Genomic DNA, 24372 nt, shown 5'->3' with positions numbered 1-24372 from the left:
TGGCATATTCCGATTCCTCTCGTCGAGATCCGTCCAACGGTGTATGCCACTTATTGGGGGAAACTCTTGGTTGGTTAATTAAATCGGATTTCAAGTTAGGAGACAGCCATTACCATTTGAAAAGCACGGTAACTTTCCAGCCAATTTCCTCAAAAAATTACAGCGCTCCTTAGGTCAATTTAGGCTGTAACTGAATCCTAAGGGACGAGTTTATGCATTGGCAACAAGCATTTTACAGGCTTTTGCAGTATCATTCCTCTTTAAGGAACTTCCAATGCGATTTAGGACTTAATAATGCTGTGGTGCATTCTGATCTTGAATAACTAATTTATTTTGATGTGCTAAACAAACATTAGTGCTATACGTCAATTGCAATCACCTAAAGAGTTTTTTTTAAATATTTTTTACGGCTCTCCGGTGACTGGCTGAATTGATTTTTGTTTCCAGTACATCAAAAGAAATAATTCTTATTTAAGAATGCATGGTGGCAGGATTTAGTCTAATATCCCAGTGGATTTACCTTAAAGTAACCGCTGGCGACATTTATTTTTCTCTTTGAACACCAAGGGGCACTTATAACTGGTGGATTATCAAGAAGAGAACAAGTCAAGAATTACAAGAATGTTCCTCACACAGCTTTTTGAATTCACAAACAAAAAAATATTTACTAAATATATTTAGCTTCATTGTAAGTAATTTAAATGGTCTTCAAACCCATTCAGCATTTAATTTTTATTCCTAGCTAGCGTACATTTTACCAGAAAATTTTAATTTTTGGTCCAACCACCTTTGTTGTGCGTCTGTGCAGTTTTCTAGTTTAGCGGTCACATTATTAAGAATTACATAATAAATGACAAAATATGGTTTCCACCATTGTCGTAAGACATGAGAAATGAGAAATTCACGAAATAAGCAAAGTTTAAGCTTTTAAGTGTGCGGTCTGGAATTTCTTATGAAGTAACAGAGTAACAAGGAAATAATTTTAGAGAGTATAACGCTTTTTATTTCAGCGATCTTGTGAAACGATTCAATCAGTTTAGGAGGTCTTAATCATAAAAGCAATGAGATATAGATCAAATTTTCAAACAATGTTCAGCCCATGTCTTAAAATGTTCAAACTAAGTGAGAAGCAAATTTTCAAATATTTTCAGTCCGAGTAAGGAATTAAAACACACCTGCGGTGTTTTTAAAATATCCACTCGTCTCTTCGCTGGTTTTCTCAAACATTCGTGCCAGGCTATTTATATCTATTTTAATTGTTATGGTCATCGCCGCCTGGTGCAAATAGGCAGAAAACTGGTTAAGCAAACAAGATCGAGCAGAGAAGTGAAAGTGCATCATATATGCTCCTAATTGAATAACAACTGAGGAGTTTTACAACCTTAGGATTATAATGACATCAATTTGAAATATATTTAACAAATGACTGTTGGGAAATCTCAAAAAGACTGTTATTATAATTTTAACAAATATATTATATCTTGATGCATTCATTATATTTTATCTATCCACCATGCGTAACAGCGACAAATTGTTAAGTGTCTAAAAATTATTTAAATTCCGGAAATATAACCCATTTAACATGCGTTTCATCACAGGGCCAACGCGCGTGGAGCAGAGATTAAATTAGCATATCTAAACAAAGGAGCACCTTAAAAGATGCACGGTTTAAAAATCAGACGCGTTTTTTACTTCCTCTTGCCAGCACGGACTACCGCTCGTTCGGTTCCATATACATTGGATCGAGGTGCAAATTAGTCAGCCGCGAGCAAACGTGACCGCAGCCGTGACCTCGACTCGTGCCCAGGAGAGGGGCTCCAGCCTGTGCTTTAGGAAGAAGGGGGCACTGAAGAGTCGGTGCTTCTTGGCTCCGTGAGAACAGTTGCTCGCGACCACCAGCCACGCACGCACCAAGATGCCCTTCTCCCTGAGCAACGCACTCACTCTCCTGGCAATAGTGGCCACCTGTGTTTCTGCAGCAACTACTGATCTCTGTGAGTCTCAAAATCCACTCGGAATTTATTTTCGAGGGAATTTTCACCAGAGAAATATTTTTCGGGATTTTGGGAAAAAGGACTTTATTCGAAATTTCATTCCAATATTAATCTTTGGACGAGGACAAAATCCGTCTTTTTTTCTGAACAGACTATAACAATTTGATAAATTTTTTCCTGTAATTATATCCAATATTCATTTGCTGAGGAATTTTTACTGCAGTGCTCTAAATCAGAAATTAAAAAAAAACTTTCGACACAAATTTTTAGAATGGATTTTTTTAAGATTATATAATTCATTTTATTTCTGAATTTCTTGATCATGTTTTATTTATTTATTTATTTACAGCTCACCTGGTCAAAAAGAAGTGTCCAAAGGGTGGTCAGGAGAATGCAGCTTGCTACGCCGCTCTGCTGACTGGTGTCATTCAAGGAGTGGTTCGAGGTAGGAATAAATAAAATAAATATTGTGACAACAAGACAAAGAATTCCTTTCAAAGGAACACCGTAATTTAGATAGGCTCTTAGGAAAGGTTCCTTCTTCTATCCACTAATGGACACACTCCACAATTATCTTAATTGCAGGAGTGCCGGAGTTGGATTTCGAGTCGATGGATCCGTTGAAGTCAGATCCTTTGAACTTGACCGTCAACGCCGGCTCGGACCAGTTTAAAATGAACTTCCTGGCACCGCAATTCACCGGCCTGACCAACGCGAGAGTGTCAAAACTCAAGTAAAAAATAATCAATCAAGTGAGAAACCAGAGAATAATTTTTTCCCTCAGAGTTGCCAATCCGTTGGAAATGACCCTGCACATACCTGAGGTCATGATGACCTCCAACTACGTCAACTCTGGCAAGTTGATTGTGATCAAGGCGTCGGGTGGCGGTTCCATGACCAACACTTTCGGTGAAAACTCCCTTAGTCACATTTTTTTTCTCATTGAATTTAAATCAATTCCATCCCTTCAGATGACGTGAGCTTGCACCTGCGCATCTCGTATAGCATGAAGGACGAGGACACCGTCCAGATTGAGAACGTGGAAGTCAACTTCGCGCCTAAGAAGTCCAAGATGAGGGTGGACCGACTGAACACTGGAAACGTCGTCGCACGAGGTGAGTCGATGAGACAATTTTCGTAAAAACAAAATTTTAATTTATTTTCTTTAGAGCTGTACAACATTTTCCTGTCGGCGAGCGGCTCTGAGATTTTGGGTCTGATGTCTTCGCAGCTGAATGAAAACTTCGGCGGCGTCATGAAGAGGACCGCGGAATTCATGGCAAAAAATCTGGCTGTGTCGTCTGCCCTCGAGTGATAAAATAAATCCTCTCTCTCTCTCTCTGCACCTGTACGCTTTTGTAAATATTAATTATTTCCTCGTTGTGTCCTAATAAGGTTGTTTGCTCTGCTGAGAGGCCGACCTTTCATGAAACATTCGGTTTGAAAGGTGCGAAATGCTGTTCAAAAAAACAAAAATAAATTATTTTGTATCCTAATGTACTCTACTCTTGTTTCAATTCGCTCAAATCCCAAAATATGCGATGAAGACGCGCGTATTTTTTCAAGCAACCGTTGCGAAAGTACCATGGCTACTTTCTCGCTCTGTTCTTAATTTCTTAAAATAAATAACCGCCTGCCAGCGTCAACTGCTGTTGTTACGCAAAAATCATTTATTATTTGTGTGCTAAACGCGGGGCAAAACTGGAGCGATATATGAGTCAATGTGTCTTGGACCTACGGCAAAAATGACGCATTACCCAGAATGTTACCCAAATAGCACTCAATTTTTTGCAAACATAGCCGGCTCTTGCGTGTGTCTTAATTTTTTATACGGGTTTGTTCAATGGAATGACCCAGTGAGGAAAGGTTGGATATTTCTTTTATTTACATTGTGTCTCAGATTTACCAACGTGTATGCCCTAAGTTATTCCTGAGAAGAATGCAAATAAACATTACCTAGGAAAATTACGAATTCCATTCAATTAAATAGGATAGGAAAATTACCATGTCAAATTGCGAGGAAATCTTCTACAAAGTTATATAGCGTCGGAAAAATATGATTATTTCACCAGAAGGGAAATTTAATACCTCATAATTTACATATCATTGAATAGATCGTGACGAGCTGAATCGAAATGAAGCAAATAGTCAGTGACAAACCATTTAATTTTGCGAGATATTTGTCAAAATCTGAAATTTGACTGTTTCTCGGTCCTAATTTGATTAACTGCCTGCAGTCAACAACACAGTTTTTTCAAATGTCACACTATATGTATTTATTTGCTTCAACAAGGAAAACAACTCGAACCCGCTCGTGACTGATTTTTTAACTCATCTCATTGCTTGAGCGCGCCTTGACCCGAGATATTCAGGGCCCAAGTGCGCCCACCCAAGGTGTCGAAAAAAATTAATTAAAATTTTATTTTATTTTCAAATGCACTTTAATATCAGCAGTATTTTTATTTGCATTTTAAAATTAAAATATATTCTGCAAAAGAGAAAAAAATCTGCACTGTAGAGGAAATTTTGACCACTCCGACCGCAAATTTCCTTTACAGTGTAGATATTTTCTTTTAAATTGTCATTTGCTGCCTCATTTTTTTTTAAATTTTCATTCACAATTTTTTTAAGTCGAGCCATGAGCTAATAATTAGAAAATTATTGTTAACTGAGGTGCAAACATTGCCTGCAAGAAACTGGTTAAAATTGAAAAAACGCTTTTTACTACATACTGCACTGCATTTTTTAATGCGGGTTTTTGCCCACGGTGCCCACCAAGCTCTTTTCGCTCCCTGATTGAACAAGAACGTGCAAAAAAATTACAATGCATTGGAATTTCTGTTCTGAGAACGTAAGAGAATGAGGTTTGAGTTCTTTACTAGTTGAAGCATGATTGGGGTTTTTAAAATACCCGCACTCGGTAGACTAAACCCGAACCCGCCCAAAACCGGCCTGACGAGAGAATAAAATTACCTGGTACCGGATTTACCCAAGCATTTTCGGATGCCCGGCGAACGCACTAGTCTGAACGAATTTTTAGAGTTTCCAACAGAACACGCGAGCTAAAAGAGAAGAGAGATGAAAATTATTTCGATCTGCGAACGTAAATTCTCGCCGCCTCCATGGCCGCGACATTTTTTTCTGAACAAGGCCAGAGTATTTGAGTGTTTTGCTCTATCAGAAATTTGTTTGTGTTTATCTGGGCTCTGTGGGAACCTGTTGTTCAATCAAGACAGTAAAATACTATCATCCACGATTAAAAAAGGTAAGCTGAGAAGGCCATCATAAATCAGTTCCGGACCTTTGATTTTGTTAATAAGACGACCTCTGGTGTACAAATTTAATGCTTCAAAAATTAAATCCTTCTGAATTTGAACTTGAAGACATTTATATAAATTGCGCGCAAAAATCAGCAAGCGAGTCACGAAGCGAGTTTAATGATGGCAAGGAAGACGTTGCTGAAATTATTTCACTGCTACTTCCTCTAAGTGCGCAGCGGGCAAGGTCGGCGAAAAGGACAACAGCACCAGAAGTGCGTGAAAACTAAGCATATAACACTCATATGTGTTTAGAGAGGAAATAAGTCCAGATCAGAGCTAAGCGCTTAATTTAAAAGTGGCGGACAAAAACAGATAAGGAATGCAAGGTAGAAAAATTAAGGCCACCGAGTTTCAGCGTTCAGCATTTTATTTGCTCCGATTGCTTTCCTCTTCCTCGGTGCTTCGTAATTACTTTAAAAAGAATTTCAGTTTTTTTTTAATTTTCGTAACAGTGACAGAGTTTAAAAATTTTATTACAAAATAATTCTAACAATTGTGCAAGGTAGTAACAGAACTGATTTGATACTTAGCACAATTTTTTGAAATTATTTTAATTCTGATTGTAGTCGAGCTCTGTGTTACGTAATATTTTCGATCTCATGTCTATTTTATTATTCGATATATTTTTGTCTTAAATACTAGAGTCTAGTCTTCACCCCATGAATTCCTTAAGGATCAAATTTGGATTTTAGATTAAATTTATCATAAGGAATATATCTTCAATCATATAATGGAACACTAACATAGTAGGGATTTTATTAGATCACGCATTCAATGTTACGCCATAATAAGTAATCACTTAGGCTTGATATAATGTAATTAAGTGTTTTTATTTTCTTAGATGTACATTAAGTCATTATTAATGTATCACAAGTAAATTACAATTAGAGAAGCATGTGAGAAAGGGTGACACTCCAGGAAAACAAGTGACTAAGACCCTGCCCCGAAGGACAAAGCCGAAGTGAGCCAAGACTAGTACAAATAATTTTATAGCATGAATAATGAAATAATATATTACGCAATGTGCATTATTGAATTTTATTTCCGCCGAAACTCGGCCTAGGACAAGTGATGCGGTTAATATATATCTTTCCGCTAGCCTTGGTTATACCCTTTCTTACTCCTATATTGCTGATATTTCTTACCTGGTGGAAAGTTTTTTACGCTGTAAATCAACCGAATGGAAAAATTCATTGAGATTGCACCTCTGCGGAGTTTCGTAACACAATATATTACATTTTTCCTTCTTGGGATCGGGGATAAGCAAATGGGTTTTTCGTTTTCTTACGCATTCACAAGCCGGTTTTTTTTTATTTATTTCATTTCGTGTTTATCCTGTTCAGCATTTTACTTGGCAACTGATCAACCTGGCTGGTATTCATGATTCTCAATAAAGTAGTAGAAATTTGTAACCTCCTCAAGTATTTTCATGGTATAAAAGAACCAAATTGGTTTGATAAAAATACAAACTAATTTGTTGGGATGATCAATCAAACGCTAACGTTATTTCTTGAGTTAACTTCTTTTTCCAAATACTTCGTTTTTTTATTGTCATTTGGCTCCCAATAGAGGGACAAAAGGCAGAAGGAAAAAAGCCAAATTGGAAAGGTCTAGAGCAGTGTGTGTGCATATGCGAGAGCTGTTTGGCAAAAGGTCAGCATCGCAATTTAGGCGGGGGTTGGTCGGGGGTGGCAGCGGAGCACGCCGGCGCAGCATCGGCCGCGGAGCAGTTTCGCCGGATCCTTGCTTGCTCTCGGGCTGCAGTGTGCGAGATGCGGTGCTAGGCGTGAATAGGCCGGGACGAGGGTGGAAATATAATAATGCTGAGCCAGCAGCTGAGCACGGATCGGCCGGCGACGTCGTCGTCGGCGGCGGCGGCCGTCTACACAGAGAAAGCCAAGCGCAGGCAGACCAGCGCCGACTACCAGGACGACAGCGAAACCACCCCTCTCAGTAAGCCACGGGGTGGAATGGAATTAATCGCCTTCTGCACGAACCAATTCCCCACGGGGAGTGAATTAGGAAAGAAAAAAACGTTGTTTTGCTGCATAACTTGTTGAGTTTCTTTTGGACACGCAACGCGTGCATATGGATTTGGCGTGACTCGACTGCTTTCTCGGTGCAGATGCGGAGGAGGAGGAGGGTTCGACGCCCTTAAACAGACGCAAGGAGGAGGCTAAGGTGCTGAAAATGCTGCGTCGGAGACTCGCCCTCGTGGCCGAGGAGCGCCAGGTACCCCCTGAGATCCCGCCAATCAGCGACATGAAGCAGCCCATAGACGTCCTCAGAAAGGTGAATAAAAATTTTAATTTTTAAATGATAATTTAAATTGTTGGGAATGTAAAAAAGAGGACTTTTGCTACAGTAAAAAAATTAATTTGTTACATAATTTCTCCAAAATTTACTGCGTCTGACCATTTTCTCAGCGAGTTTTATTCAACAATGTGTCACACTCTGTACGTAGGGGAACTCTTAGCTGGGAAGTAAAATAGAATTTCAAGTAGAAAGACAGTCCTCACCATTTGAAAAGCATGGTTACCATTTATTTTTTCAAAAATTCACATTTCTAAATTCTCAAGGATTGGCAACAGGGATTTTTGGGCTTTTTGTTCTGATAATAATGTTCTTAATTAACAAAAGGCATGTTTTTTACGTGCCGTGAAACTCAGATTCTTGATATTATAAACTGGCACTGCAGCTTTTTCCTCAAAGTTTCTCTCTTCGTAGAACAAAAGAAAAAGCAGTAGCCCTGCGTGTTGTGCTTTTATGATGGATGTGATATTGCACTTTTCTCGCCGTGGGGCAGCAAAAGTTTTCCCTTGCAAAAAGAGCCCAGAGGGAAAAAATCGATTGTTCCGACACACGGCTTTGGCACGGCAAACAAAACGCTGCAAAATGTAATCGCGCCCTTTCGTGTGTTTGTGAGTGTCCGAATTCCACGTGTGAGTATGTGCTCGAGAGAAAATCGATAAAGCAAAAGGCGCAGATCAAGATTATGCTCGCCGCTTTTCTGATTTTTGTCACGCTCTCCACATGGAGTCGAGTGTGTGCATGTGTATATAAGACTAGACACGCGGAGTGATTTGTGACGCACGAAATTGACTTCAGGCATATTCAAAAGTGGCCAAGCGGGTTTTAAATGGCAGCAGACAAGACATAATTATTGACAAAATAGCAAGAAGTCGAATTCGTATAGTGGCTGCTGTTAGTTTTTTGTCTATAAATTTATTGCCTCATCTGGGAAAAAAAGATTCCTGACGTGATTCAATCATTTTCAATCATTCTTGTGATGCAAAAAGGCTGTGGTGGAATATGAGAAAGGCGCGGTGCAGTCGTCATGGAAACGGAATCAATGCTGGAGCCTCAAAGTCTCGTGACTGTTGAGCCCAAAGCTCTGCAGATTTTGCGCCCGCTCAATAATTCACACTATTCCCAGAACAAATGATATGCTAAACACGTTTTGGCAGCAGTGAAAATTTTTTTAAACAGCATTTTTAGTCAATTCGTAATATAAGTGGATCCTGTTTAGAAAAAATCATGGAAAAATTAACCTCCGATGTTACTCAATTTCTCTAAAAATTGCATGGGAAAGAGCAAATGTTTAAATTCCCGAAAAAACTGGCTAAAATTTTATGTGTTTGTCAAGCGGTGAGCACGGTCTCCCAATGAAAATCAGGATTTGTTTCTTTAGAAGAGAAATTAACCTCATAATTCGCACACAAATTGATAGATAACTACGAAAGGAATAAAAATCAAGTGACCAAAAACGTTTATTTTTATTTAGAAAATCAATAAATTTTCAAACTGTTAAAATTATTTAATTTTTGCAAACTGTAGACATTTATTAATGCCAAACTAGGAGAGTACATCAATTGTTTTAAAAAAAATCTGGTTTCATACGAAACATAAAATTCCCTTGAAGACGATCGACGAAAATATTTTGGGCAAAATGGTGCGATTCTACGGGATTTCCCAAACAATAGATTTCATGGACCACTTTTGTTAGAAGGACTAACAATTAAAAGTTTGCTCATTGTTGTCTTGTATAAATATCCATTTTAACCATGAACCAAACAAACAACGATTTTCTTATAAATTTGCATCATACCACCATTTCTCTTAACTGTTTTCTATTCATTTTTCGAGGTCTATCCAACAAGAAGGGAGACAGCAGTGCTCTTGTCATTTGAAAAGCACACAAACATTGCAGCTACTCGCCTAAAAAAATTGCCGTGCTTCCTGGATAAATATTAGCTTTAACAAAATCCTTGCCAATTAATTAGAAAATTATTCTCCAATATAGGTTGCACAAAATAAATGCTCCTGGCTCTCTCTCTTTGTGAAAAAATCCTAAATGTTAAAAAAACCACATTGTCCCAATGTGGCTTTTCCCGAATGAATGGAGCGAGTGCAAAAAATATTTCTCCTTGAAACGAAAATTGCCCACCAATCACGATTTTAACATTTCGGCGAACATCACACTTGACCCAAATTTTCTTTTTGCTGGCGCAGTTGCTGAGGAAAAAACAGCCCCTGGAGCCGAGCCCGATGTGGGCGCAAATCGAAACGGACTGGGGCGACAGCGAGTTCATTTCTGACTGCATTCGATGGCACAACATATTTCGGCAGAAGCACAGCGCCGACCAAATCACCATGTCCTCCCAGGTAAACGACTCTAATCAGAGCATGAATATTCATGAGAGCAGGTGTGGTAGTCAAGGCCGCACCGCAACCTGACCACACACGGATATATTTTTAAAAGACGCACGTTTCTGGTCAAGCAAAACGCGTGTTATGATACCGCAGGCGGCACGGTTTGGAGCTAATAGACACGGTTATATATTCTTCTGAGTGAATTGCCACAATATAAATTAATTCAGGTCTAATTTTTTTAGCTTTTCAAGTATACCTTCAGGGCACTTGAAATAAAATTGATAAACAGATTCCTTGAAAGACCAATTTACGAATTTAATCAGAGCTTTAGCTGTGGCTGATTTCCTGGCTTTTAAATTTGAAACTATTTTAAATACAAAAAAGTCATTATGTATGGCTTTAATCTGCGTAAATTTATCGCCAGGATAATGCCGCTAAAATTAGAGGAAAAACTTTTGCTTGGTAATACCCAGCAACTGTTATAGCCAATATATATGGCCTTGAATAAGAAGTAAATAAAGATCGAACAAAATACAAAAAAACATTTTTTCACCAAATAAGCAGGAATTTTTAACTGAGACGAGGCAATACTATTGACGACCTTAGGCACAAATTAGACAATTTTTGCTCAAAACTCCAGACAAAAAAAATAAACGAGCGTAGCCCTATATTGATACTTTTTTATTGCATATATATTCACTGTAAACCACCAGACTGCTCCTTGACCTGGCAGTCTAATTATTTAATTTTTTCTCGAGACTATATCCAAATAAATCCTAGACGTTAGTAATCTAGGAATATCAAATAAGGCGATATTCTCTAGCGGTGCAGTGTATACTGCCAAATTACAGCTAGAGCTAGTGAAAATACTGCTCAGGATGGTATCTAGTCCTAATTACTCAATGGATCTCCTTGTTTCTTTTTAAAAGTTATAATAAAATTAAATTTTACTCCCAAATTTCAAGTGGCCTTCACATTAAAATATTTAATTACACCTCATTACCTTTTGCACTGAACGTTTTTGGCCAGGAATAAATAATTGATCTAATACCTTATACTGTAATTTATATCCTTTGAGGTTAGGTCATTCTTTGTAACTTTCTAAGTTGAGGAATGAGGCGTATTTTCGACCCATTCAGGGAAATCAATCAAGCATTGAAAATCTTGTAATGGAGCAATAAATTATGTTATTTCCTATCCTTGCAAGATTTTGAGGTTGCCAAAAAATTGGCTAATCTCTGAAAAAATTGTAGTTTAAAATCGTCATTTTATAGATTGTGGAATGAAGAGACTATTGTTAATTTATTTAAATGTTAAAAAGGTCATGGTTTAAAGCTATCCAAAAGTGGAGAGTTGACGGAACCTTCTATCCCCGAGAAAATTTTGGCTTGATGATCGACAAATCGAGGTTAATTTATTCTCCATGTACACTTCCCGGCAATGCAAACTGGAAACCAGCCAGTCCAAATTCCTTTTCGTGGATCCAAGAAAAACGCAGGCAGATATTTTCCCTCAATTAGACCAACTATGAATATTTATTTTTTGGTAATTGTTTAGACTGGAAATATTTTTTAAACAGCGTGATTTTTCTTTGCTTCTTTTTATTAATTAGCTTTATAAACCTGCCGCGAAATAAAAGGTACTTGGTTTCCATGATCAAGGAATGTGGTGAATTTATTAACCTCGATAAATTAATCACATCACGAACTAAAAATAATTATTTTCAGGGATTTTAAGCACAACTTCACTTCACTTTTTTTAAATTTCGCATGCACTTAATTTTTTGCAGTAATTAATTATGTCATGATCGGTTTGCAGCTGTGCGCGTACGCTCAGGCATGGGCAAATCACCTGGCGCATACGAACACATTTTACTATCGCAACGATCGGCAAATCGGGCAGAATCTGTTTTGCAGACCGACTGGACCACAGGCGCATGTTGAAATTTCTGGTGTGCATTCCAGCAGCTACACACCAACACTGAGAGAGCTAACATAAAGTTTCTCGCTTTTCTAGGCCGTGACGTCGCTCTTCACTGGTATGGCGCAATGAGGCAGTACGACTTTTTCAAAGAGCCCGACCGGCTTCACGCTAATGTCAACGCAGGTAGGTTGAATCATAACGATCATAATTTCACAGTTGGCACATCCTCGGTAATTGTCTAGAAACTTTGGGAGGGGAAACAGGAAAGGGTATACTTCTATTTTGTGTTTCAACAGATTTCATAGTAAAAATTATGAATTTTTGTTCTTGTTAAAATAATTTTTTTTATTTTCTCATTCACTTGGAAGAAAATAACAATTTTATAAATAAATCCGTGAATTGGAAACCAGATAGACTGTCAAATATAAGCGACTTGACTTTGTTATTTATAAAAAAACAATAGTAGCAACTTTTCTCAACCAACTTTCATAATGCGAATTAAAAAATATGTTGAAATGTTCAAGAGTACCATCATTTTCTTTATTAGCTTAATTTTTAACCTGAAGAACTAATAACCGACCTTCACACGTGTGAAAAAATGATGATATTCGCCGCTGCAACCGCTCAAAAAATAATTTAGAGCTAAAAAACGTTAGAAAATTTTCTGACACGAATTAAACAATGCATTTACTCCCCAGACCTTTGGCCCTGGAAGATTTTGAGTGTGGCTTAAATGACTTAAAATAGCATGATTTATGCTTATTGGTCCGCCCCATGACGACTATAGAAGCTCAGAAAAATTATCAAGCGTCTTAAATTTACAGTCCTATAACTGTAATAGAAATACAGTAAAAAAGCCGGTCATTTTGTTGCATCGTAAGTCCACTTCTTTAAAATGTTGAAACAAATAATGTTCCATTGCTTAATTTTAAATTTTCTATTTATTTTTAAATCATAATTAGACTGCAGGAGTAGCAAAACCTTACTTAGAGCCATCGGTATGAATAAACTCAACTCCATCTCCAACCAAAGTCCATTTAAATTTATCTCCACAATGGCATCCAAGGATGAACTGTTCAACAAAATTAAAATAAATTGCTTTTGGTGTGCACAAAGGCCACTTCACGCAGCTGGTCTGGGTGTCGACGAAGCAGCTGGGCCTGGGGAAAGCACAGAGCCGCAACGGACGCGTGATCGTGGTGGCCAACTACTATCCGCCCGGCAACGTCAACGGCCTCTACCAGAAGAACGTGCGGCCGCCGCTGCCGGGCAGCGACCTCCGCTTCGACATGTCCATGGTGCACGAGGACAGCGAGAGCGTGTCCGGCGGCTACACGCTCAGCTCGTCCACCTCGTCAATCGAATCGGAAGACTCCAGCGTCATGGGTACGCACACCCTGCTGCCGCACCACCACAGAATCAGCCGGCGCTGATTAGTGTTCCTTGCTTAATGCCAATTTTCTACCCCGCCAATGTAGAACACGTCCAATAGAGTGACAAATTTAATAGAGTCTTCTGATCTTCGAACAAAAACTAGCTCTGTGTGGAAAATTGATTTCAGACGGTTAGTTAATACTGAAAATTATATGAGGAAAAATTAAATATCGCGTTCTCGTACTTTACAGCAGCTGTTTCGGCCTCGCAGGCATCATCAGCAGTAATTTGCCTCGAAAATAAAATATATTAGCTGCAGAGAAAAAAATCCGGCTCTTAATTTCTGAGAAAAATCGAAAAATCTTTCCAACCGCGCCACTCGTCCTCCCTGTGATTTACTAACTTCCCTAACAAAAATTCACCTGCTCAAAAATACCATATCCATTGTAATGAAAAGCTTATTTCAAAGAGAGAGAAATCCCACTTTTTCTAACAAGAGAAATCACGAAGGAAAATTCCCTGGTACTTTTCTGACGGCTGCGAACTGCTGCCCTATTCAAAAAGGATTTTAGGCTAAGAGAGAAATTCTTGATTATTAATTTTGTTTTGGAGGTTAAGTACTGCTGATGAGGTCTGCGGGGCTGAAAAAGTAGCTGTGTTATTTAATTCTGCCTCACGGAATTTTTCACTATTAGCTAACCATCCAGACTTAATTTTCCACACAGCGTAGACTCGTAGAGCTAGTTAGTTTTTCTAAAACTTTTTAATCATCTGTTATGTTTCCATTTAGGTTTAGGTAAGGGGCAAGAGACAACAATCAAAGGGCCAAATTGATAATAGAAATTGCTTCAAAGAGAATAATTACAATTTGTTACCCGTTAAAATACCTGCGGGTTTTCCCATTGAAATTTAACAGTTGTTGCGAAAGCATTAGGTGTTCGAAGCAACTAACAGATGGCGCCATCGTATACTTCAGATTTTTTAGGCACTTCCGCTACGATTTAACTCTCAATCCTTAAAATTAATTATTTGACGTGTTCAGCCAATCGCCGTAAAAATGTGAAAAACAACTTTTCGACTTATTTTTGTTTTAAGCACATCCAAAGAAATATTTTTAAATTAATAAGTCGCAGCGGAGGTGCGTTAAAATTGAAAGCAACCACTGGCGCCATCTATTGGCGGCTACGACCACTAATTAGCTTTCGAAACTGGTGAATTGGTACCAGAATTTTGTATTGGATTTTCTGGGTAAAAACAACTTGATGGTGAAAATTGGCGAACACTGCCAATAATTGTGAATTAGAGGCCTGCAAGGGCGAGGCCCCTAGAAGTGAGACTGGATGAGGTATCTCGTTAAGCCAAAAGAGTTTTGGTCGTGATTGTGACTGAAAGAACCAGTGATTCCAAAACACGGCTATCCTCCAGTCTTTCTTAAATACCGTCCCTAAATTGTTTTTACCACCTCGATCTCAAACCGCTGAGAATTTCCTTAACGCTTGAGCTCGCAACTTTTGGATAGCAAAAAAAAAACTGAGAAATTTGTGCGGACTTGCCATTTTCTAGTCTAGTCCGCAAATGTTGACTTCAATTTAGGCATAAGAAATGTAAGAAATCCCGTCCTGATTTAATTCCTTCAGGCTACATTTAGTCTTGTGCGTTAGCTGATATCGATGGTGCTCAAAATCGTTGAATATAGTGATGTGTTTTGCCAAAGTAATTGTTAAAAAGCGAAAAAAAGAAACGCAATGCGTCGATAATTAGAAACATATTTTATTGATTTCAACTAATATTGTGTTCAGCCAAGTTAAAATAAGAAAATATAGGTAGGGTCAAATAATTTATGTTTATAGCTTAAACACCAAGGGAAGAACGAATGTTATATATGACATGTATAATTCGAAACGCCGTTGAACCAAATACTCCATATACAAATAGCGAGAGCGGCGGTAAAACATTTTAACAAAAAACCGGGCTTTCATTACATAGGTCGAAGAAGAGAGTTTTACATGTGTAAAGACTAGAACTAAATATATATTATATTCAACGTATCCATTTCAACTAATCAACAGTTACTATAAGATATAGAGATTTATAGTACATATTATTATATATCATACTGTTCTATGTCATTTGATAATTTCAAAATATTCTTCTATGAAGCGAGCTCACAAAGTATACATCGGTAAAGCAGTCTATTGTGACGTATTACGAGAAGAATAATTGTTTGCTTCAAAGTGGAAAGAATGTATTTGCGAAAAAATAAACATGAGCAGATATTATAGATTCGATTCATAATCAACGATTTGTTACTTTGACTGAGAGAGAGATATATAAGCTTACGTTTCGAGTACGACCAAATGAACGTCAGCGCAATTCAACCCGGCAAAATATATTCATATGTATCATAATGTGTATCACGCACCAAAGCGGCTGGCTGGCTAATCCATGGTTTTGATGTACTCGATGGCGGAACAGAACTGCACCCACCAGTACGACTCCTCGCCCGACAGCTTCGACTCAAAGAAGTCGTTCACGTACTGCACTGTGCTCAGCAAGCTTGGCGGGTTTGCCTGTGATACAAATTTAAATTAGCGCCGTGGTGTTGCGAAAAACCAAATCTATTTATTGTGAGTCTGCTATTTATCACCATTTTAATTTTTTGGTGTCTAAAGGTGCAAATGAGGTTCATTACCTTTATCAACACATAGACGAGAACTGGCGTGAAGTCGTCAGCAGCCGGAGTGGACTGGTTGTGTGCCAGCTCGAGCAGACGCATTATCGTTTTGGCACAATCCACCACGCACTGCACTTTTTCTTTGGGCGTTTTGCATGCGCCCAAAATTGAGATTTTCGCTTGAGCGCTGGGCCACGGGCACTCGTACTGGAATGACTAAACACGAATTTCATCCATTATTTAAATCGATAAAATATAATTTATAATATTAATTTGCTTTGAATATTTATTTACCTTTGGAATTCGTAAGTCTTTGTGGTTGAGAGTAATTATCTTTGATAAGTGCTTCATATGCTCGTGCAAAACCCTGAAGAGAGAATTTTCAAATTAATTGTCAGCGAGAGTTAGAATATATTAGAGAACTTACTGATCTCTAGAAATATCTCCTTCTCCATTAGGATATAGGGCGTTCAGGTAAACCCTGCTGATCACAGTCTGCTCCACTATCTGACGTGCAATGTCGAGTCTTGATTCATTTGCTGCTAAAGAGTGAAGAATTAATCAGCATGACTTAAAATGTATGAGAAAATTAATTTAGTTCCTTGTCAGGTTCTCAATTAGTTTAATTTCGTATTTTCCCAAATAATTAATCCATGCCAAATTTTTCATGCATCAGGTAGAAAAATTAACCAATGCTTTAGAATTAAAAATAAAAATAAGCAGAAATTGTGAGTATTAGCATAATTATTTAAGATGTAATCACCTCGCCAGAGAGGATCTCGTTCCATTTCGGACGCCAGCTCCTCGAGGAAGTTGTACAAAAGCTCAGTTTTCTCATCAGGCATTGTGAGCTGTTGGAAGTTGCTCTCAAACAGCCTAAGCTGGTCCTCACGTTGCTCGAGGTACAGCCTTACGCACATCTTGATCACGTAACGTCCGTTGGCGGTCCGCTCGCGTTTGATTCGCTCAAGAAGCCTTGAAACATCAGCAATTAAAATCTACTCGCTTCGAGAAAGATAAGCGTTACTTTTTGATGGAAGAGTGGGTGGTGAGCAGGCCTGACTTGCTCCTAGTGATGTAGGCGACATATGGCGCGCGTTTGAAGTAGTCGTCCTTCAACCCCTGGATTAGCTTCCGGCAGCCGGCGTCGTCAAACAGATGGACGCAACGCAGCACCTCGTGCACCTGCGCGATCAGACCCTCGTCCTGCATGCTCATCGCTTCCGTCAGTAGCAGCTTTAGCAGCATGGTTAGCTTCTCAGACGCGCGACTGCGAGAGTTTCGCTAATGCAAATCCAGATTAATTAAGTGATGAATTAAATTTATAACTCAATGTTAAATAATAATGATAATAATGATAATAATTTAAACTTGCTTCTTACTAGGGTTAGGAAATTTGGATGGTTCTTTTGACAAAGAGATGGCTTAAATTAGATGGTTTGGGATCCAGTTTTCACAGGTTATTTAAATTTCTGGTTTTGTGATCTTTATAATAGGAAAAAAACATTCACAAAATTCATAAGCAAATTTCGATTTTTTAAGACAAAAATAGCTATAATTAGGACTTTCAGACTTAAGCTCTACGTAAGTCAATAACTTCCTTCATATATAAACAGGATTGTAGGATTAAACTATTAAAAGCAGTTTTATAAAAAAAATTACTTTACAACGCCACCAGAACATCCAATTTTTAATTTCTAGAGTATGCTTTAAACACTCACTTTGTCAAGGATTTTCCGACCGACGCCCTCTCCATCGACAGTGCAAAGAACCAGTCTCAATTTACGTTTCGCGTCGGCAAAAGCGTAGCTGAGCTCGGGATGCAAAGGATCAATATGCAGGTGCTCGTCCTCAGCTTCATCTTCATCGATTCCGTTCTCACGGCCTTCCTTTGAATCCTGCCTTAAGCAGGAAGGCTGGCCGCCGGGCTTTCGCCTGTACTTGGCCAATATTTCCTCGGAATCTAGTTAAAAGATTGTTTCAGTAACAGACAATTTTATTTAAATTAAAACTAACCCATGAGATTATTTTCATCTCCTTTCCTCCTGTTCCTGAATACAGCGTCGCTACTGTCACCATTTCTACATTTTTTTAAAATACGATTTTAAACACACTTCAAAAATCCACGCTTTATTACCCTCTGATTTCTTCATGACTCGGCCTGGTTGACTTGCGGCCCCTTGACTTGAAAGGCAACTTGATATTCCTGAAGAAACTTCCTCTTTTGTTTTTCGATTCATCATCCTGATCCTGCAAGAGTTGACACAGTGAAGATGGTAATTCTCAGAGTGAATCAAAAGACCTACCCTATCTCCTCTCTCCGCAGTCTTATCAAAGCTGATACTTTTCGGAATGGCGCCAGTGGACGAGCTTGGAATGTTGGTCGGGGTCTTGTTGCTTGCAGACAGGTCTGCCCTCAACTCGACGCTGTTTTCCTGCAAAACTACAGACAAAGCCAGGCAATTAACACAAATTCTGATTTCCGTCATTTCGATTTGTGGGCATTACAATTTTAAATTTAATAGTTTTCTGGACTAAATTATTGGTTGAGCAAACTGAACGTTCATATTTAAAATAAAGCCACAAAATCTGGTAAGAGAAGTCGGTATCGTCCAGAAAATTAATAAATATATTACGACTGACCACTTTATCGGTAAAATTTCTGGTCACGTTTTAAATGTGTCGACATAAAATTTTTATTGATTGCTACTAGCATGAACTCAGTGGATAAGTCGTAAAATATTGCTGCAAAAACCGCAAACAATTGCTGTAATAAACCTACAATTCGTTGTGGCTTCGGCAATTATTATTATTGCTTGTAACCTCTAACAAAGCATTGAATTTAAATTTTTGCATCAATTCTGTATCGATTTTTTAACGCTAAAAAACGCACCTGGTGTGTTGGACTGCCCTCTGGCGTCGCTGCCAGCCCCCATGCTGCTACTACTGGAGGAAGCCAAACTAGTGGTGCTCAGTCTTGGGATCGGCGACGCCACCGTCTCGACGTCGAGGCCGATGCTGCAGTTGGTTTGCTTGCTGTCCGTCGAGTCCTCCGACCTAGTGCTGGATGACAGCATGCGCGCCTTGTTCTCCGGCTTCAGCTTGCTCTCGCCGTCCGGCTCGGCGTCGTCGCGCAAGTCGGCGCCGCCGCCCGCCGCCACGCTGCTTGGCGGCGACGGCGGTAGGTACAGCTCGTTGGCGCCGCGCAGGGGCGAGTTGCTTGACGAGGGGAAGCTCACCTTTGGCGCCACCACTACGGGCGCCGGGGACTCGCGCAGGACTGGCAGCTCCATTCGAATGGGCCGGAACGACATAGCTGACGATTAGAAAGGAAAATGGTTTTGATTTGTTTTTAAGTAAATTACTACATAAAAATCAACCTTGCATCGTCAGGGTTGCAAAAACCGCAAATTCAAACAAAAAATAAAAGATAGATATTTTATCATTTTTGGGACACCATTTACATGCCTTTTTTATTATTTAGAAGAATATTTTGATAAAAAGTTTACCATTTATTTAATATGAAGAGAAACCACCCTCTTTACCCATCATTGCTAATTTTTTAGGCAACAAAATATATTGAATTTCAGCTGTTTAAAACTTTAGAAGCTCAAAAAATTAATTAAATAAGGACATACAAGATGCCTCGAAAGAAAATTCCTTTAAAAACTAACCTGCAGCCAAGGGTGGGGTGTCTCTGTTGGTCTCCCCGTCAATTTCAGACCGTCCAACGTCATCAGACCTGAACACAAAGGAGCAAAATGGCAAATTAATTCATATTATTATATTAAGCTCTTTTAAAACTGACAAAAACAATTAACGAACTATAAACGGTGAAAAATAACAATTTCTTACCTGGCAACACTTCCAGCGTCGTCAGTGTCGACCTCACCCATTCGTTCCGAGTCAGAGGCCATAACGTCTGTGCTCCACGCCTCGGAGGCAGTTTCGGACACATCAAGCATGCCGACTGTCGGAATGTTCTGATCGTTGATCCTGGCTGACTGCAGCATTGCCAAAGGTTGACCGACGGGGAAGCTGTTCTCAGACGAGTGCTCCACCATTTCGCTGTCGCTGGCCAGCACGTCCGTGCTCCACGTGTCGGACACCAGTGAGAACGTCTCGTCGCCCTCGATCAGCTTCTTGATCTCAAATTTGCCGAACTTGTCATCAATGTCCGTTCGCGAGTGCTGCTTTGGCGGAGGCATCACAGAAGGTGCCACTGGAGGGCCGGCGAGCTCTCCCAGCTGGGCAGATGGTCGGTTGTTTTCCGGCATAGCTCTGTGGTAAAAAAATTACAAATTATACTATATTATATAGAAGATTAGTCTAGGTTATGAGTTTTCCGCTTCCTAATATTTTTTTTTAAATAAAATTTAACCTAATACAACCTCAGATTTGGGAGTAAATCAAAGAATATTAAAAAATAATGATACAAAATAAATTAAATAGCAGTTTTCGCACCTTGGCTGCGCTTGGTTCACATTGGCCATTTCCTCGCTCTCCGTCACTTGGCTGGAAGGCGTGTCACGGCCAGAGATGCTCGGCGTTCCCCTCCCTGACACATTGGCTGACACCATATCTGAAAGGTTATCTTGTGGATCCTCCTCGTTCTCCTCGCCCTCCTCAATGTCCAAGGAAGACGCGGCACTGTGGTTTGACGCTGCTTCCGAAACAGCTTCCAAGTTGTCACTCACATTTCCAGCTGAAACTGATTTTTTTAAATCCAGAATCGGTTGAAAATCTGTTTCAAATAATTTACCTATGGAACCATCATCGTGGGAAAGCGAAAACCTGGTTCTTTTCTCATGCGTGTGCCCCTGATTTGACTGCGCATCCAAGACGGACATGTCAGGCCCGTTGTGCTCCAGGAACTGAATTAATCAAAATTATTATTAATACGAAATTGTATGAAAATTAAAATTATCAAATTGCACGGCTCTGCGCGGATGTACTCAGGATGCACCAAATAGAAATTTTGAGGGAAAATCTGCGCAGAGCTGAGCCATTTTATTAATTTAATTTTTCATTTATTTTTACTTTGTTCTCTGGCAGAAGACCGACGCATTCATAAGACTCGCTTCCAAACGGAATGACCAGCACTTCCTCAGGAGAATTGTCAGCCTCATCTTCTTCAATCTTGTCTTCTAAGCCGTTTGAATGTTCACCGTGCGGCGCGGAAAATACTCTGCTGACTTTGCTTTTTCCTTGAGGAAAAAAACCCATTGATCTCCACCTCTCTGGATGATTCTGTTTAATTTTACCTGAGTGTTTTTGCGCATGCCCAGAGGTGGAGGGTTGCAGTAACGCGTGAGACGCAGAAGATCTTTTAGACTCTCTTAGCTCTTTCAGTTTGTGAGCAGTGGTAGGGAGCTGAGTGAGCAGTCTTGACAGTGCCTTATCATCAACGTTTTCACAATTAGAGTTGCTGACTGATTGAAGAATATTCACCTTGAAATCGGCAAAATTTTAGCTTGACATGGAGACAAACAATTAGACAAAAATCTCACTAGACTATGGAGCTCATTTTCGGTCATAACCACAGCCATTCTGGTGAGACCAGACAGAGAATTCGGTTTCTCGCTCTCATCTACGAGACACTCGCTGTTACCCTCGAGAATTTCCTCCATGATGGAACACAAGCAGTTCTTGTCGTACTGCGAATACAGGTCCATCACTTTAGAGTCGACTTCCTGCCACTGCCAAATGGCCAGCCGCTGCAGGATCTGAGCTACTTGCATCAGGTTGAACCGAGCAATGTCACTCATGGGCAAGTCGGTGATGCCATACATCTCAGGGTTTACGATGGCTGGGCAGATGAATGAGCCAAACACCAGATCGGTGCACATTATGCTCACCTGCGGAGTAAATTTGGTAAAAAATCGGCAACAGTAACTTTAAATTGTTGGCAAAATCAAGGATGGTATATTTGAGGATCTATTAATTTTTTAATTTGCCTATATTGAAAAAGAAATGGGCGATCAATGGGGTTTTAAACTTTTATGATATGGTTTTGAGAACATCATTGTATTATCTCAGAGACACAGAGTTTTAAAATTAGCCAAATTTATCCAAAGAAGACTGGTTAAATCTATTTGGCACAGCTTAACCTTAGTACTAGCCAAAAAGAAATTAAAATTTGGACATTGACGACTATTCGGCAAGGAGCAAGGAAATTTAGCGGCTTTCTTAACAACACTCCTTCAATTTTAAGCCTTCTACTCACTTGTTTGGCATCAATTTGGCTTGACTCAGTGAGTAAAATGTGCAACTGCCTGACGATCCATTTCAATGGATGAGGAAAGAGAAACATGTTGGTCTGGATCCCCTCGATAAAGTGGTTCAGAGCTGCATTTAGCCGATTCACCAGCCACTCTCTGTACCTCTTGGTCGCGTCCTCGAACTCCGGAGTGCCAGAAACGCCAAATTTCAGCGCACTTGCTTCTGGAGTGAATCTAAAAAGACATTTTTTTTAACTCACAGAGAATTTAGCTTTTTTGGCACATTACCTAAGCAGCATCTTAGCAGGATCAGCGTCCAGATAGGCGTCGTCGTCAGAGAGCAGCTGCAGAATCGGCCCGTGAAGTGCTCCTGTGAGGAAGAGCTTGGCTGTGAACAGACCTTCGTGCCAGACAGCGTAGAGCCGGGAGAAGGCGCACGAGGTCGGACGCAACATGCGGGTTGGCTCCTGGTGCGGCGCCACCTGAAACACAAAAATGTTAGAAAAATATCGGGACGACCGACATCAGGGTCTACATTACCATCACAAAACCATTTGACTTTAACTGTCAATAAATACAGTTTCATGATTATTACAAATTAATTTATAGTCAATAGAATCAAGCAAACCTGAAGGTAGATGAGCTCACGCATGAGCTTGAGCAGCAGACGCTCGTCTTCTGCGAGGACGCAGCCTCCAAAGAGTCCACCAACCAGGGTGTGTGCCATAGGGCCCAGCACAGCCGCTTGGAGTGCTCCAATTTTTTCAGCAGCCGCCAGGCACGAAGCCAGTAGCTGTGGCGAGTTGCGCAGGGAATGTAGGAATGTGCCGTAGTTTTGAGCCTCCATGAATCCTACATCAACAAATTGTTGTTATAGACAAAAAATTAACAAGCACTAAACTTAAATAATATTTTAGATTTCTCTGAAGGTGAAAAAAATAATTTCAGTTTTTTATATTATAATCAAACATAGTTTAACACTGTTTTTATCACGATAGATTTAAAATTTATTAGCTAAATTTTAAAATGTTTTCCTTGTTCAACTTTTCTATTAAATTATAAAATTTACATGAACTCCGCCAGTTAAAAAATGATTTATAATGTCACGTCCTTCAAGCATAAAAATGAAAACTTTATTCTAATCTTCATTTCAGGGACATAAATAAAAAGGTTCTATATTTCTGTGGACATTACCTAGTCGCTTTCGAGCGTCTATGAACAATATATTCTCCAGCTGGTTCAGTCTTTGACAGCAGACCATCGGCTTGAAGCCTTGATAGATCAGTCTATTCAAATTTGCCCTCAGCTGGCCCGCGATCCAGCATTGCTGCGCAAGTTTTGAGGATGCATGACACACCTTTTGATAAAGAACATATTAGATTTGTTTTGTTAAACAGCAAAATCAAATTCTAACCCGTTCATTCAGCTGCTCAAGCTGTTTCTGCTCGTTGGCTATGAAGAACTTCTCCTTGACCAGTCGGTCCACCAAGTCCAGCAAATCGTCCCACTCGATAGGACTCATGTTGATGCTAAAATTGTTACAAAACAAAAATAATACATTTCCAAAATGGTGATTTTCTGTTTCCTGGATGTAAAACGAGGCCCAGTAAAATTGGAGCCTACCTTAAACTAATTTGGCACAACACTGTTAATGTCAAATATAATTGATGGAACAATTCCAAAACGAAAATTTGTGTTTACATTTTGAGATCAGACCTAGAGCAGGAGGCGAGCGGAAATGTTAGAAAAACTTACAGCGCTTTCTTCGAAGCCAACGTTCAACCAGTTTTTCTCATTAATTATTCGCCCTGTCTTCGGTGATTGGTGTTAAAACAACGTTTTATTCTCTTCCAAAGCCGATTTTCTTCCGAGACTACGAGTTATTTTCAACTACCTGCCTGCCAAAATTATTAAAAACACGGTGCGTGCTCCGCTGCTCATTTGTTTTCTGAACCTGCGCCTCAGCTCTATCCAATTGAAGCCCGCGAAAAGCAATACCCCACACTCGCACTGCTACTGCGTCTCTGGTTTTATAATTATCCAACATGATGTCATAATCGCCATTGATTTAATTTTTGTAATTTTTAAACTTTCTACATAGTATGGTCGTGTCTTTTGCAGCTCAGTTTTTATTTTTTGAGAGTGAAATTTATGCGGAACTGATTTCAATTAAGGGTATGGTATAAAAATTGCGTGTATGATATAGTGTATAT

At 39.4% G+C, this 24372-nt stretch overlaps 3 protein-coding genes across 7 annotated transcripts; 2 read left to right on the top strand and 1 right to left on the bottom strand.

Annotated features, from left to right (window-relative positions):
* The first annotated feature begins 1837 nt into the window (after positions 1-1837).
* LOC135943012 (uncharacterized) lies at positions 1838-3494 on the top strand. The gene is made up of 6 exons (XM_065489398.1): positions 1838-1994; positions 2344-2439; positions 2580-2727; positions 2779-2903; positions 2966-3109; positions 3164-3494. The coding sequence occupies exons 1-6, from the start codon at positions 1916-1918 to the stop codon at positions 3307-3309; spliced, it is 738 nt and encodes a 245-aa protein (XP_065345470.1). The 5' UTR covers positions 1838-1915; the 3' UTR covers positions 3310-3494.
* Positions 3495-7072: 3578 nt separating this feature from the next.
* On the top strand, positions 7073-15508 carry LOC135943395 (uncharacterized). Of its 2 annotated transcripts, XM_065489903.1 has the most exons (7): positions 7073-7267; positions 7440-7606; positions 9827-9979; positions 11786-11918; positions 11984-12073; positions 13007-13276; positions 14055-15508. In XM_065489903.1, the coding sequence occupies exons 1-7, from the start codon at positions 7135-7137 to the stop codon at positions 14096-14098; spliced, it is 990 nt and encodes a 329-aa protein (XP_065345975.1). In that variant the 5' UTR covers positions 7073-7134; the 3' UTR covers positions 14099-15508. The 2 variants fall into 2 exon arrangements, with proteins under 2 accessions (XP_065345975.1, XP_065345974.1); XM_065489902.1 differs by having other exon boundaries at positions 7074-7267; positions 13007-15508.
* On the bottom strand, positions 15015-24094 carry Gapvd1 (GTPase activating protein and VPS9 domains 1). 4 transcript variants are annotated; one of them, XM_065489892.1, is made up of 25 exons: positions 23915-24094; positions 23574-23688; positions 23354-23516; positions 22788-23011; positions 22700-22723; positions 22448-22641; positions 22165-22393; positions 21449-21796; positions 21203-21389; positions 20979-21145; positions 20701-20812; positions 20403-20649; positions 19794-20219; positions 19613-19680; positions 18832-19254; positions 18245-18381; positions 18076-18188; positions 17955-18019; positions 17660-17901; positions 16966-17222; positions 16702-16913; positions 16366-16480; positions 16233-16305; positions 15957-16154; positions 15015-15834 (listed from the first exon to the last, which is right to left on the bottom strand). In XM_065489892.1, exons 2-25 carry the CDS (start codon positions 23679-23681, stop codon positions 15703-15705), a joined length of 4464 nt encoding a protein of 1487 aa, XP_065345964.1. In that variant the 5' UTR covers positions 23682-23688; positions 23915-24094; the 3' UTR covers positions 15015-15702. The 4 variants fall into 4 exon arrangements, with proteins under 4 accessions (XP_065345964.1, XP_065345965.1, XP_065345966.1 ...); XM_065489893.1 differs by having other exon boundaries at positions 16366-16477; XM_065489894.1 differs by having other exon boundaries at positions 20403-20643.
* Between the last annotated feature and the right edge of the window lie 278 nt (positions 24095-24372).

Source organism: Cloeon dipterum, chromosome 4 (assembly GCF_949628265.1).
Source record: "Cloeon dipterum chromosome 4, ieCloDipt1.1, whole genome shotgun sequence".
NCBI lineage: Eukaryota > Metazoa > Arthropoda > Insecta > Ephemeroptera > Baetidae > Cloeon > Cloeon dipterum.
This window is presented reverse-complemented; position numbering and strand designations above follow the sequence as displayed.

Excerpts from the sequence above, each read along its gene's own strand:
- Gapvd1 (XM_065489891.1), bottom strand. The coding sequence starts at position 23,681 with ATGAGTCCTATCGAGTGGGACGATTTGCTGGACTTGGTGGACCGACTG. Across the intron at positions 20,650-20,700 it reads CCACGATGATGGTTCCATAG|TTTCAGCTGGAAATGTGAGT; the intron begins GTAAATTATTTG and ends TAAAAAAATCAG. Across the intron at positions 18,382-18,831 it reads AGGGCAGTCCAACACACCAG|TTTTGCAGGAAAACAGCGTC; the intron begins GTGCGTTTTTTA and ends CTTTGTCTGTAG.
- LOC135943395 (XM_065489902.1), top strand. The coding sequence starts at position 7,135 with ATGCTGAGCCAGCAGCTGAGCACGGATCGGCCGGCGACGTCGTCGTCG. Across the intron at positions 7,268-7,439 it reads CAGCGAAACCACCCCTCTCA|ATGCGGAGGAGGAGGAGGGT; the intron begins GTAAGCCACGGG and ends TTCTCGGTGCAG. Across the intron at positions 7,607-9,826 it reads CCATAGACGTCCTCAGAAAG|TTGCTGAGGAAAAAACAGCC; the intron begins GTGAATAAAAAT and ends TTGCTGGCGCAG.
- LOC135943012 (XM_065489398.1), top strand. The coding sequence starts at position 1,916 with ATGCCCTTCTCCCTGAGCAACGCACTCACTCTCCTGGCAATAGTGGCC. Across the intron at positions 2,728-2,778 it reads GCGAGAGTGTCAAAACTCAA|AGTTGCCAATCCGTTGGAAA; the intron begins GTAAAAAATAAT and ends TTTTTCCCTCAG. Across the intron at positions 3,110-3,163 it reads TGGAAACGTCGTCGCACGAG|AGCTGTACAACATTTTCCTG; the intron begins GTGAGTCGATGA and ends TATTTTCTTTAG.